The sequence below is a fragment of the Leishmania panamensis genome (assembly GCF_000755165.1).
Source record: "Leishmania panamensis strain MHOM/PA/94/PSC-1 chromosome 20 sequence".
In the NCBI taxonomy this organism is placed as follows: domain Eukaryota; phylum Euglenozoa; class Kinetoplastea; order Trypanosomatida; family Trypanosomatidae; genus Leishmania; species Leishmania panamensis.
This window is the reverse complement of record NC_025866.1, coordinates 815,902-829,504: the sequence shown is the minus strand read 5'-3', so window position 1 is coordinate 829,504 and position 13,603 is coordinate 815,902. Positions and strand designations below refer to the sequence as shown.

At 54.4% G+C, this 13,603-nt stretch overlaps 3 protein-coding genes across 3 annotated transcripts; all 3 read left to right on the top strand.

Annotated features, from left to right (window-relative positions):
* Nucleotides 1-1,656: 1,656 nt before the first annotated feature.
* LPMP_201830 (protein kinase, putative) lies at nt 1,657-6,060 on the top strand (the record flags this gene model as incomplete). The annotated part of the gene is made up of 1 exon (XM_010700082.1): nt 1,657-6,060. The coding sequence occupies one exon, from the start codon at nt 1,657-1,659 to the stop codon at nt 6,058-6,060; it is 4,404 nt and encodes a 1,467-aa protein (XP_010698384.1).
* Nucleotides 6,061-9,555: 3,495 nt separating this feature from the next.
* LPMP_201820 (NAD-dependent deacetylase, putative) lies at nt 9,556-10,398 on the top strand (the record flags this gene model as incomplete). The annotated part of the gene is made up of 1 exon (XM_010700081.1): nt 9,556-10,398. One exon carries the CDS (start codon nt 9,556-9,558, stop codon nt 10,396-10,398), a length of 843 nt encoding a protein of 280 aa, XP_010698383.1.
* A 1,232-nt stretch (nt 10,399-11,630) lies between these two features.
* Nucleotides 11,631-12,101, top strand: LPMP_201810 (hypothetical protein; the record flags this gene model as incomplete). Its single annotated transcript, XM_010700080.1, has 1 exon — nt 11,631-12,101. The coding sequence occupies one exon, from the start codon at nt 11,631-11,633 to the stop codon at nt 12,099-12,101; it is 471 nt and encodes a 156-aa protein (XP_010698382.1).
* Between the last annotated feature and the right edge of the window lie 1,502 nt (nt 12,102-13,603).

Here is a 13,603-nt window from a genome sequence, read left to right as displayed (position 1 = left end):
GGGTGTGTGTTCGACTGGCTGCTACTTTTCCCCTTTTCTTACGTTTCGTTGTCGTTGTTTTTTTTTTCCCTCATTAAAAGATGGCACCACTACAGCGAACTCTCCTTCCCCCCCCCTTCGCTGTATTGCTACCGCTTATTGTGAATGGGGGATACGTGCATACTCGAGAACAAACCGTGCCTTATGAACGGAAAGAGTCGTTGGTGTTCGACAACGACTAATGCATGCATTGGGCGAGGAGAAGAGCACGTGGGCGCGGTTACTTTTCATGTTGGCACACCGCGCCTGTATTAAAGAACTTTCTCAGGTCGTCTCTCGAACTGATATACACACCAACGCTTCCCAGATGAAGTATCGCCGAGCCGCTTCTTCTCGTGTCTTGCTCAAAGCAAAATACGGTGCAATCGGTGTCTTGCGCGTACTCCTTGGCGTCCCTGCACATATCACGTGTGCTTCCGCACCCCTTCTTCCACTCTCTTCCTTCTCGCCGCACTGCCACTTCCTCACTCTCCTTCTTCCCTCTACTTACGATATCTGCCCTCTGATTGTCATCGCCCGTCATAGTTGGATCGCGTCACCTTCCTTTATTTTTCCTCTCCTCTTTTACTCTTTAGTTTTCCCCTTTCTATTGGTGTATGTTTCGGTTCGTGTGCGTGTGCGTGCATGTGTGAATGTGTGCTTCTTTTGTTTCCACTTATTGAGTGCGACCTACTCTTCCCCACCCGCACCCACTCACTCACGACGACTCATACAGCGGTATCCTCTTTCTTCCCAGCTGCTGTTGCTTCTGTTTCGTTTCTGATTTTCATTTTTGGCCAAGTCACTCCAGAGACACGATCCTTCTCCTACACACTCGCCATCTCTCTCTCTCTGCCCCCTCCTCCTCCCTCCCCTTGGCTCAAGTTTTGAGAACCAGCAGCTGACTAACAGAGAGCAGCATCACAGGCCCACATATCAACGCGCACAGAGGCCAGAGTCGGGAAGGAGTTAACTACAACATTCTCAACACACCTCGCAGGGGTGACATTCGCGGGGTAGCGCTCTCTCCTTGTCCCCTTTCTCACCTGAATAGAAAGGCGACATCATTTTTCAACTGACAGGGCGAACGGCGCACGTGGTCCTACTGTCTGCGCTGCTTCTTTCTTTTTGCTTTCCCCCCTCTCTGTAACGACGAGGACGGTGAGGTCGTTGTGTGCGCGTGCGTGTGCGTGTGAAGGAAGGCGAGTTGTTCAACCAAGACGGGGAATCTCAGTTGTAGGGCGTTAGTGAGCGCTACATTTTTACTCTTTGGTTTTCTCTTTGGACACATCTCAGCGCCTCACGTTCGCTACGTAGTCCCTCGACCCCCACCAACAACACCACCACCTCTCTCTCTTTCTCCCGTTTGCTCGTTCGTGCGCTTGGTGCTACGCATAGCGTGGATAGGCCTCTGTGTCTCTCCCTTTTCCTTCCTTTCCATTTTGTACTTTGTCTTACGTGCTACGATTGTCGCACCGCGACGTCGCTCTTTTTCGTCCGTCTGTCTGGCAGCATCTGCGTGGGCGTGTGCTCGGGAACGGTGCGAAGGGCGGCTCTTGTCACGGCTGAAATCTTTTTCACCTTTTCGTCTTTGTTGGATCTGTTGGCCTTGTGTTCACGACGGCAACGCTTAGGTGCATGCAAGAGGATGCACGTCTCCAGCGTTTCTCGTTCGTTGGAATCGAAGCCACGGTAAGGCCCGAACAGCGGTGGCGAAACGCAGGAAGTTGCTCAGGCAAACATGTCGAACTTCTTACGCGATTGCTTCTCTGCCTCTTTTTGACGACGCTTGCGCTATCGCCGGTGTGCCACTCTCAAACGCCCTCTACCTCATCCAACCCCAAAGGAGACATAGCAGTGGAGGACACACTCTTCGACGCACCATCCGCACGGAGTGTGGCGCTGCGCTACACCTTTCCCGGCACCAGTTTGGCCTTTCTAGTGACAGCGAGTGGTCATCTTCACGCCTATGACCTGGAGCGTGGCAACTATGCCTGGTGCGCCGACGCGGGCGGTGACATGATCACCGTGACGATAGACATGCCGCCGTCAAAAGAGACGGCCCTGCGCGACCCATTGGCGCTTCCATTTCTTGTGCGTGGCAACAGCCTTTTTACGCACATTCCGCTCTTCATCTACACTCCATTCGAGTCTACGGATACAGCGGAGCGGCTCGAAGGATTGCCGCAGTTTCTGCGGCCGTACTTTTTTATGAACATTTCAACGCTGCTGAGGCGCCAAACACTCTTCTTTGGAGGCACGGATGTGTACGTGACTACCTCGGTGCAGGTAGCGGATCTCGACGCGAGCACAGGACGACCTGTTGGGTCTCGAGAGGCTCGATCGCAGACTTTCTGCAGCAGCAACTCCACCAGAAGCCCACCGTGCGACGACTCAACGGCAGATCCACAGCACATCTCGCATAACGAGCTCCTTCCTCTACTGCACACTGTCCGCTACAACATTTTCCTGCATGCGGTGAAGGCGGGCGAGTATAGCTGGTCCATCTCTCTCTCGCAGCTGCGCATGTCGCCTAATGCCGTCACTCAGCCGAGCTCCCCACCGCACTTTTCCGAACACAGCGCAGCGGATATCTCATCGTCATCTCCTAGAGACGGCGACAGTGAGAAAGCCCCGCGTTTTTTCTCACAGTTTATGCGCAACATGTTCGATTACGATGACGAGCATTCGGTGAACGTGACGCACAAGCGCCCTGCAGATCCGCAGGGGGAATCGACACTCGCCGACCGGACGTCAACGGCATTGTTGTTGAACAGATTTCAACGAACTCGTACTCAGGCAGCGGAGTATGTCAGTCGCATGGTCGCTGTACAGCAGCTCAATGCAAGCCATGTCAGTCTCCGAAGCATCCAGGATGACACAACAGCCTGGACATCGACGTTGCCGCATGCGACGTGCGAGCGTTCTCCTGATGGGACACCTGCGGCTGCATCATCCTCGAATGCCACCGCCACTGTGCTCGCTGCATATGTGTGGGTGAGTGGCGCTGACGAGATCTTTCGTGTTCCCGTTCTACGCTCAATCTCCGGCAGTATGCTGGAAGAGGTGGAACACCATGGCATGCAAACAGAGACCAATACGAGCGATGGCGCTGCTCACAGTCTGCAGAGACTCACATCTACTTCACTCGGTGGGGCTCTGGTCCCCACAATGCACACCGCGACTGGGCTGCAGCTCGTGCCATTTCTGCAATACGGTGGCGTGAGGTTGGGTCATGGTCTCGACCGCAGCACCGGTGGCGCGTGGGTTCCTGATGACGTTGAGGCTGATGAACGTGAGGAGACGGAGCTCGCTGCCTACTATCATCAGTGCACCTGGTGGGAAGCACCGTTTGTGTCCTCGCCCCTGCCGGGTGCATTCAACAGAAAAGCCAATGCTGGGGCTTTTCAAGCTGTTGACTACTCAACGTTGTTGAGAGCAGTTTCCGATACAAAAGGTGTCTACTCTAGCGATAGCCCGCTACTGGGCCTCGGGAACTCAGGAGCGGTGGTGAAAACCGGCTTGGCCTGGCGCACTGCTGCCATCATCTCTTTTCACGTGCTCTGCCTCGCCGGCTCGATCGCTTTCCTATGCGCCGGCGTTCCACCACGCGGGCAGCTGCAGCGCGCCTGGGCCCAGGCAGACCGCAACCGGGACCGAGTCTCCCACACGTCCTCATCTCGTCAACAATCGGCGCAACTTGTGCCGCAAGACCTGCGCTCTCCACACGGCGGAAGATGCACCCCGTTTAACCTCAAACTCGATCCCTTTTCGATGGATACCTTTGGTGTGGGCAACATGCCGATGGGCTCTGTCAACATGGCGACTGTGTCACTTCCCCACTCGGACGAGTCGCTGCAGGAGCTCATGAGGCATCACCAGCTCGGATGCCTCAGCAAGTCACCGCCATGTTCGCCATGGGTGAACCCGACCCCAGAGCTAGTGTACGCCATCACGTGCGAGGAAGGCGAGAAGATGCTCCCTGTGAAAGCAACGGCAACAGCCATCACGACCGAAGGGGCTGACACTTCATCAAAGTCGGGTGTTGGCATGACGTTGTCCTCGTTCCGATGTACTCCAAAGAAAGCGGCGACAGGACTGTCGCCAAGTCCTACCGGTTCAGCGGCAGTCAATGAGCCTACGGTGCTCGCCTCGAACAGCTCGAGCGACGACGATACTCTTGACATCGACCTCGGCGAGCGCTGGTGGCTGCGAGCGCAGTTTCCGCCGCGGCAGCGTATAAATGCCCCGTCGCCGGACGAGACGTTTTCTGATCGTGGTAGCAGTAATAGTCATTCTCAAGCTAACACCAGACCAGTGGAAGAAGGCAAGCTGTTTCAGCTTCACTTCAAGGTCCTCGAGAAGATTGGCTTTGGAGGCGAAGGGTCTGTGTTCTGCGTCGAGCACCGCGTGACGCATGCACGGTACGCCATCAAGGTGATTCAAATCCACGAGCAAGACGAGGAGCGAGTGGTGCAAGAAGCCGTTTTGCATAGCTCCTTTGACAACGCCAACGTGGTGCGCTTCTACTTTTGCTGGATCGAGGATATTGCTGTGTCCACGGCAAAACGCCTGCAGCTGTGCCAGCGCGACGAGGACGGGCTCGACACGGCATCGCTGACCTACAGTGACAACTCACTTACGATGCCAACCCCCGATAGCGCAAACCAGCACAACACCGGCCTCGGCGCGGAGTCCAGAGCTGGCAACACCTACCATATGCTCTTCATCCAGATGGAGTACTTTCCACGCGGGACACTGGCGGACTGGCTTCGTCGCCGCAACGGCTTCTTTCGGCTTGAGGTGCTGCGCTACATGAAGCAGATCGGCGAGGGCTTGGCGTACTTGCACAACCAAGACGTTGTGCACCGTGACTTGAAACCAACGAACATATTTGTCTCAAACGAGAACATCCTCAAAATAGGAGACTTTGGCCTCGCAAAACGTCGCGGCAATGCTGCCGGAAGCACTGGTGACTTGACATCGAACGTTGTTGGTGGTCAGCAGGAGCGGTCCGTGGTCTGCGGAAGCCCACTGTATTCTAGTCCGGAGCAAACACGCGGAGAGCCGGTGAACAAGCCGTCGGACATTTTCTCCCTTGGCATCATCGCCGTGGAGATGTTGTGCACCTTTACCACGCTTCACGAGCGCATTCACATCTTGACCGACGCCCACCATCTCATTTTACCAGAGGAACTCGAGGCTGAGTTCCCTGACGAGGTGCAGTTGATCAAGTCTATGTTGGCAGCGAACCCGCTGCAGCGGCCGCCGATACGAAAGCTGCTTCGGCAGATCAACAAGCTCATCGTTACCCTGGAATCACAGGAGAGCGACGAGGAAGCCGACAAGGCACCGCTACGCTCCCCTCTCCACGGCGCGGGCCACTCAGGATCGCGCAACGGCTGTTACGGAGCGACTGTCGCTTCCCTTGTTGGCGATCGCACAGCAGCGCGAGCTACAGCCACGACTACCAACAAGGCTGACAACACACCATTGAACCCAGGTGTCAGCGATACGGGGTCGTCGGGTTGCCGACCGGTTGCGATGGACCTCCCGAGCAGCGGCCTTATCGGTTCCTTTGTGGAGATCCATGATTTGTTCCTACCGCCGCTATGTGAGGAGAAGGCGCGTGCCAATGTGCTGCCACTGTGGCAGCGTGAGGCCGCTACTGATACCAGTGTTGCAACTGTCTTGGCCGCGGCAGCCACCAAGTCCGAGCATGATAACGATGGGACCCCCCTGGAGCAACATGTTGTTCGTCAAGGAGACTCTCTCTTCTCTGGCCACAGCTCAACGATGGTGAAGCGTGGTAACACGTACCACCACCGCCGTCTCGGATCGGCCAGCCTCAACACAGAGGTGGAAACAGGACACCTGCCGAGCGCTGCGGTGGTCACTACCAACTCTGCGACGCGGCAGGAGTTGTTCGTAAATGATCCCTATGGTCTGCCCAATATCCCCGTGATGTACACCGGGGACGCTGATCTGTCCACTATCCTGAGGCGCGACCTGCAGGATCGAACTGTCTCTGCGCCGGACTGAGTGGGCAGGTGTGAGAAGGCGGTGCGGTAGTCGTTCTTTTGTGGTTGTTTATGCTGGGGGGAGCCTGTGGCTGACGCGAATCCGTTTGAATGCGCGTCATGTTATATGGTGTTTCTGCTTACCCTCTCCCCTCCCCTCCCTTTTTTTGGGGGGTCGTTCCCATTCACCTGATGCATCTCTCCTTGATCGAAGCGGGCTTTATCGGATGGTTGTGGCCTTTCTTCCGTTTATTGATGTTCTCGATGTGCTGTTCCACAGTCGCAAGCGCCGAATTCTTTTGCCCATTTTGTTCTCTCTTTTTTTTCCTTTTATCGCTGTGGTTCTTTCAGCTGCCTCACACGAAAACTCCTTCCGTCCCCCTGCACTCCTCCTCCTCCTCCTCTTCGTGGCGTAGTTTAAAGGAAGGAACACGTGACAACCACGCCTGTGCGGATTTTTCCACTTTTAGCGCACGGATGGCCACTGAACGAAACAAACAAAAAAGGCGACCCCGTGGCCTCTTTGTATCCAGTGTACTTTTCTTGTCTCATTTAAGTTTGGGCGTGCTTTGTGAATGGGTGTGTCTTCGTCGATGTTCTATGCATGACGCCTCACTGCTCGTGTGACATCACGGATGTGTTTTTCGGTGTTTTCCACCGCCCTCTCTTCGTGTTGTAAGTTTAATCGAGAGCTTAGGGGTGCGTTCAGGCCCCATACTGAACTCTGCCACATGTGCTTTCTCGCTCTCTGTCTGTCTCTCATTTACTGCATCTTATTTTTGTGTTTGCGCTCGCACTGTCCTCTCTCCTGCTTCGGCTGATTCTGTGGCTGCCGCTTTTTTTTTTCTTACTCGTGCTGTGGTTTTCTTGCTGACTTGTCGCCAGCTTGCTGTTTTGCTTCGTTAGTTTCCCACCGCCAAGCTCACGTGTCCGTCTCGATTCTTCCCCTCCCCTCTCCACCACAAAAAGAGCGGGGCCTTTTTTGTCTCATGTAGAGATGCATAGGTGCGGCTGTGTCGGTAGGCCCCCCTTTTGCAAGTAGTACAAACAAGGCGATGATGCGCTGACGTTTTCGTTTTCGCTTTTGTTTCCCCACTCCCGCTCTCCTTTTCTCTGTTTACATTCCTCTTCGTATTGATGACTTCTCTTTTGTCTCAGCTCTCCTCAGTATATCCATCTTTCCCTTCGCACACACCCACACCCACACACACACACACACACACACACACACACATATATCGGCAGATTTCTTGCAAACATCGTCTTGGTCGTTTTGTTCATCCCTGTCCTCTTAAATTCGACGGCGATCCATCATGCCTGTTGAAGTCCCTTCCCTCCACAACATCTATTTCACGTCCTGGTTCAGTGCTCGCCGTAACTTTAATAGTTTTGTTCTCGTGTCTCTGAGGGTGCACGGTTTGACAGTGTCTGACTACTAGTCGACAGCTTTCACTTTTGTCTATGCACGGGGAGGCAGCTGCGCGAGACCAAGGAGACAAGACTGCTGAGCTTACGGGACGACTGGAGTCCACGCTCACCCGGCTCCGCGGGGGTACCTGTCTGTATATTGGACACCTGCAGCGGCGGGCGACCGGCCCGGGCGTTGTAGGCGGCGTGCTACGCGAGGTTCGCGGGTCACCCGAAGGGGCCCAGCGCGCCGCAGCCCACCCCATTCTCTTGCGCTCGGTGATGTGGTGACGCGCACCCTGCTCGCGCTGCCGCCCTGTGGGCTCTTTGTGCGCGGGGGCGTGCTTGTGCATGTGCCCCCGCCCCGTCTGGCGCGTCGGTGCCGCGAAGCGCAGCTGGCATGGTGTATCGCATCCGGGCAGGCGCCACCGCTTTGGCCGTCGGGCAGGACTCTGTGCGCTGCCCGCTGGGAGCGTGGCGTGGCGTCCCGAGCCAGGCCCGTCTGGCGCCGATCGCGCAGCACGTTACCCGGGGAAGGGAGGAGGGCGGGGCAGGAGGGGCCCGCTAGACGCGTGGCGCGCCTCGACGGCAGGAGGGTTCGCCCTAGGGCGAGCAGGGGGTGGAGGTGGCGCCGCCGAGGATGCGGATGAACGGCGGTGGCAGACGTCTGTTGGCGAACTTGTTCGTGGCGGAATGGACAGGGCGGAGAAGATAAATTGTGGTATATTTGATGATAGCCTGGGTACATGCTTCCTCCCCTAGTTTCTGCGGTCTTGGCTCTCCTCGCTGTAGGCGTGGTTGTTTCCATACCTCTGTGGCTTGTTTATTCATCGGAGAACCTGCTGCGGTGGGCATGGGGCGATTCCCTCTGTCGCTACCATCAACACTGCTACCTCTTCCTCCTTCTCCCTCGCACACCCGACGTGCCGTTTGCCTTGAATGTGGATTCCACCCCTCTTTTGGTGTTGCGTGCCTTCTCGTGCATTCTCTGCCATATCGAAGGTCAGGGGCCTATGGGGTGGCTGTATGGCTGTACATTTCCTCTCCGTCTAGCCCTGCGCCATGTGCAAGGGGGTTCGCATCACGATGCCTTAATTTTTTTCTTTGCCTGGTTAAGCACGTGTGCTGTGGTACAGAGAGTGTAGTAGTGCTGCACACGCGAAGCCTGCAGGTGGCCATGGTAGTCCGAGTCGGTTTCTTAGACGAGCCTCTTCGACAGCAAAGGTCTCATGCGAGACGAACAGAGGGAGATGCCGGTCTAAGCTGTGTTACTCGGACTAGGCTAACGTCGCGAACAATCCCGATGGATGGGTATGCCGGCATGAGCACTAACAACACAGGCAAGAAACGATGTGGTGATGTATAGGTAGGGAGATGGCTCAGTGGTGGAGTTCGGTGGGCGCGTGTGGCGGTCTCGAAAGCCCTTTGGGGGTGGCTAAGAGCCGTTTTTTTTTTGGTGATTTTTTTTTTTGACTTGAGCATTGCCACGCCAGTCATGTCCTTTTCTGCGCCAACAGAGGCCTTTCACAGGGACTGCCGACACGGCGATCTCTGCGTGCGCAATTGTGTAGTGCCGACGTACGCAGTGGGAGGAAAGAGGAGGAAAAAGGAGGAACCACCGGATAGGTGGAAGGAGAAAAAAACGCACACACACACACGCAGACACACAAAGTGCGAATCCGTCGGTACCGTGGGAAGAGAGAGGTAGTTGGCACTGCAGCTCTCTGAGTTTACGCATATGATTACTGTGCATCTCCACCGTAATCGAGAGAGTTGCCGCGTACTCTCTATATGTGTTTCATGAGAGTCTCTCTGATAGTATGTTGCACCCTGATGATTGCACTCCCGCGGTGCACTCTTCCGCATCCCCCGAATAGCTGTTCTAAGAGACCATTTGCCTCCTCCAGCTTTATCGATTTATGTTTTTCTTGTCTCTTGGAGCTCCTCTACTGCGGTTGTATTGTGCTTGCGGGTGTGCATATAGACTAGTTATAGCGATGAACTCCGACGTGGCTCATGTATTGCATCTGTGCACCAACCACCACAGCATCTCACTTTGTCCCTTCTCTCTCTCTCTCGAACAGACTTCCCTCGCCTATCGCGCTTTTCAATGGGACGGGAGAGGGAAAACAGTACTGTTGTCATTATTTGTTCTCACCTGCCTCTTTTAAGCCTCCCCCCAAAACAAAGCAGTGGAGGTCAACCTCAGGAGCACGCCTTGATGAAGACGTGTCGGTGTATCACCGTCCTCACCGGCGCCGGCATCTCTGCTGAGTCGGGAATTCCAACATTTCGTGACGGCGATGGACTCTGGTGCAATCACCGTGTCGAGGATGTAGCATCCCCAGACGCATTCCTCGCGAACCCAGCTCTCGTGCAGCACTTCTACAACGAGCGTCGCCGCAATCTTCTGTTGAGCTCTGTCAGGCCGAACAAAGCGCACATGGCACTCGCAAGGTTAGAAAATGAGCTCAGAAGAAAGACAAAAGTGGTTGTTGTTACGCAGAACGTGGACGATCTGCATGAACGCGCTGGATCAACACATGTTTTGCACATGCACGGCGAACTTCTGAAGGTCCGCTGCACTGTCACGGGAAAGGTATTTGTGTGGACAAAGGACATTGTGCGAGACGCTGACTGCTGCCCGGATTGCGGCTTACTTGGCACGTTGCGCCCGCACATTGTTTGGTTTGGTGAGATGCCGCTCTACATGGACAAAATCGAGTCGGTCCTGTCAGAGACAGATATCTTTGTTTCCATCGGCACCTCCGGAGATGTGTACCCCGCCGCAGGATTTGTGCAGCGTGCGCAGTTTTACGGCTCGACGACGCTGGAGCTGAATCTTCAGGAGGGCTCCAACAACTCTTTTTTTCAGGAGTCCATCTACGGCAAAGCAAGTGTCATTGTGCCAGCTTGGGTGGACCGAGTGCTGAAAGCGAGCTCAGGGTGGTGATGGCACCGAAGCAATAGGGGCGGTTATAGTATGAGAATGCGGCCTGACTGCCCGACTTTTTTGTACCTCAGCTCGTGGTGTTCTTTAATGCGTGGCAGCGACGAAAAAAACCCGCAAATGATGCGGTTCTTTATTTTCGAACAGGGAGTCTCAATAGCGGACAGTTCAGGTCTCTGCTGGCTCTTCCGTTACTCTGTGTGTATCCCCCCCTCTCCCCTCATCCACCCACCCACGCGTCTCAGCTGTGCCGCCCAGCGCATCATCTCGGTCGTATTTATATATGTATATATATTTTGTGGTTATGCTTTGCTTCTCCTGCTCGGTGAACTGATGTCCTGCCGTATCGAAAACACGCGCTACGATCGGGGAAAAAGGAATAGGGATGACTCCTGCCTACAGGATGCAACCGCTGCAGGAATACTCTACGGGTAACATGAAATGCTTGGCGCTACAGGGCGACATGGCATCTGCCCGCTACGCGTTTTATATATTAGAACGTTTTCTCTTGCAGGTTTTCCCTTTCCGCGTGTCTGCGTTTGCTTCTCCTGAGAGCGCGCGCAATGCGTTTGCACCCCATGTCACGCTCTCGCTGATCCTCGACCACCCCTGCAAGTCAACATTGCTACTTTATTGTTTCACACCTTTTGCCGCTTGCATTCAGAGCCATGGTGTACCCCCCCCTGAAAACCTCTGCCCCCCTCTCTCTTTGCCCTCCTCACTTTTTCATTGGAACCGCACGACGGATTTCCTCCTCTCTCTCCCCCCCCCCCCCCCCCCACCGTGACTGTCACAATCACGCGCTCTGTATATCCACATAATTTGCATTTTTGCATTGCGCGCCACATCTTTTCTTCACCGCTTTGCCCCTCCCCCCCCTCCCCTTCCCTGTGATTCTGCTCACATTTAGCTGAGCCACCAGTTTCCCTCCCCCTTCCTTGGATCGCAGTACCTGCCAGCGCTGAATCGCCACTTGCGCCGCCTACCACAGGGCTTCAACTCTCTTCTCGTGTTTTATGCGACACTCCTACTGTCGTTGTTTCGTACACATACCCACCCACCCACCCACCTCAGCGTACAGATAGACACCCATCTTTTTCTCTGGTCGCCCGTTCCCCTACGACCGCGCACGTGATCGCCTTTTGTTTTCCTCCGTCAGCTCTCTTTGCGGCTTTTCCCTCTCTCTCTTGTTGTCATCCATTGCTCATCGGCCGAAGAATTCTCCTTTGGCGACGATGCTACGCGACCTCCTCCGCTACACTGGCCTCACCCTTGTGCTGCTGGTCTTTATTACCAGCGGAATTGATAAGTTGGCGTCCCCGTCAGTTGGCGCTGCACAATTGGCAAAGAGCAAATTTCCTCGCATGTTGGCCGCAATGGGTGCCACACTCTCGCCGTCGGAATACATCCACCTGGTTCGCGGCACCGGTGTAATTTGTGTGTGTTTCTCGCTTTTTATTCTACTCGGAGTAGGCCGGAGCTTTTTTTCATTCTTGATGGCGATAGGCATGATCATCAGCACCGTTGCATTCTACGTCGATTATGACTACCCACTTGCCATCACAGAGGGAAACATTCAGCACATGCTCAAGAATATGTCTGTCGCCGGCGCGCTACTGTTTGTGTCGGGTAGTGGCCACCGAAGCCGTCGGTACACCCAGGCTTGTGATGCGAAAAGCAACATTCAGGCAAGGAAGAACAAGTGAGCGAGGGCCGCGCACGCCCTCCAGAAAACACAGAAGAGCATAGCAGCGCCACTGCCTTTGCGGAAGAAGGCCAATGACCCCCCCTCCCGCCCCCTCCCCCTTTTTTTTTTCTTTGCACGACTTTGTGCACTCCGTAAAGGGATTCGTTGGGGAGTAAAGGACTTCAGACCTCTTCCTTCTCATGCTGTTGTCACTATTCAGGTGGTTCTCTGCTGACTACCTCTTGATGCTCTTTTTCTTTTCTTTTTGTGTGTCCTGCGCACATCTACTCTGCCTTGTGATCTCGGTGTATCTGCCACCACCACCTCCCTCACGGTATGTACTTGTGTATGTGAGGTATGTGTGACTGTGCAGCAGCGGGCCTTATCAATTTTCTGTTCCTCTTTAGCTGTGGTCGTTCTCTTTGCAGCTCTCTCTCTCTCTCTTCTGTTTTTCCCTTCATGCGCTTTGGCTTTTTTTTTCGAGGATGAGCGTCTTTGTTGCGCACATATATCGATCTGTGTAACGGTGCGTAGGTACTTCTGTGTAGGCGTGCCCCTCTCTCTCTCCCTCTCTCTCTCTTTCCTTCTCGGGCAATACCCGTGACGTGGTCGACAGCAGAAAAAAACAAAAGGGAGCGAAAGTTACGCTGCGACAAAAAAAAAACGACACACTGAAGAAGGAAAACGACAGCGGTGCAAAGTGAGTGGTCTTCCTACTTGTGCGGCTTCGTCTTTGTTTTTTTTTTTCTTCTCTAGAGCACCCTTCTGTGTATTGTTGTCCCTTTATTATGTTTCTCTAACGCAGAGTTGCCCAGACACTAGGTAGGAGCCTACAAATCTTGATAAAGAGTGCGAACTGCTCACGAGGGTTGTCTTTGCGAACTCGAACTAGCTGCACATCGCCAGGTAGCATTTTGGCACACGTATGTGTGGGTCTTGAGCACACCATAGGGAGGAGTACTGTCTCTGTCTTCATCAGCTCGTGCGCTCTAGGCAAGTGTGGTGCTCTTCTCTCTCTGACTCTAAAGGCTCTGAGCGTGCACCGATCTACCCCCTCTATCCCCTTCTCTGTCCCTCTCTCTCTTTCACCGCCTCCTCTTGGTCCCCACTTGACCTGTATTACATCTGCCGTGATGTGTACGTGCCTGGAGAACCTTTTTGTTCTTCGAGTGTCTCCTAGTCGACTCACACCGCTCTTCGTTTCTCTCTGCTACACTCCTTTGTTGGCTTTCGAGACTATCGCGCATAGCATCTATCAACAGCCGCGCATTCCTTGTGCGCTTCTTTGCGACTCGCACATGCATTCCGCACTGCCACTCCTCTGTGTGCAGCGTGTCTCAGCAAAGCAGCTAACTCTTTAAAGAGTAGAGAATTGACACAGCAACCCACGCGTGTTTTTGTGAATTAACCGTTTCTTTTTTTTTTCTTTGCTTCCCAACACTCCAGGCACGTCCTCAGGAACTCTCTGCAAAAAAGCATCTCAGCGCCCCCTCCTCCCCCTTCGTGATTTGGCAGTGTGCG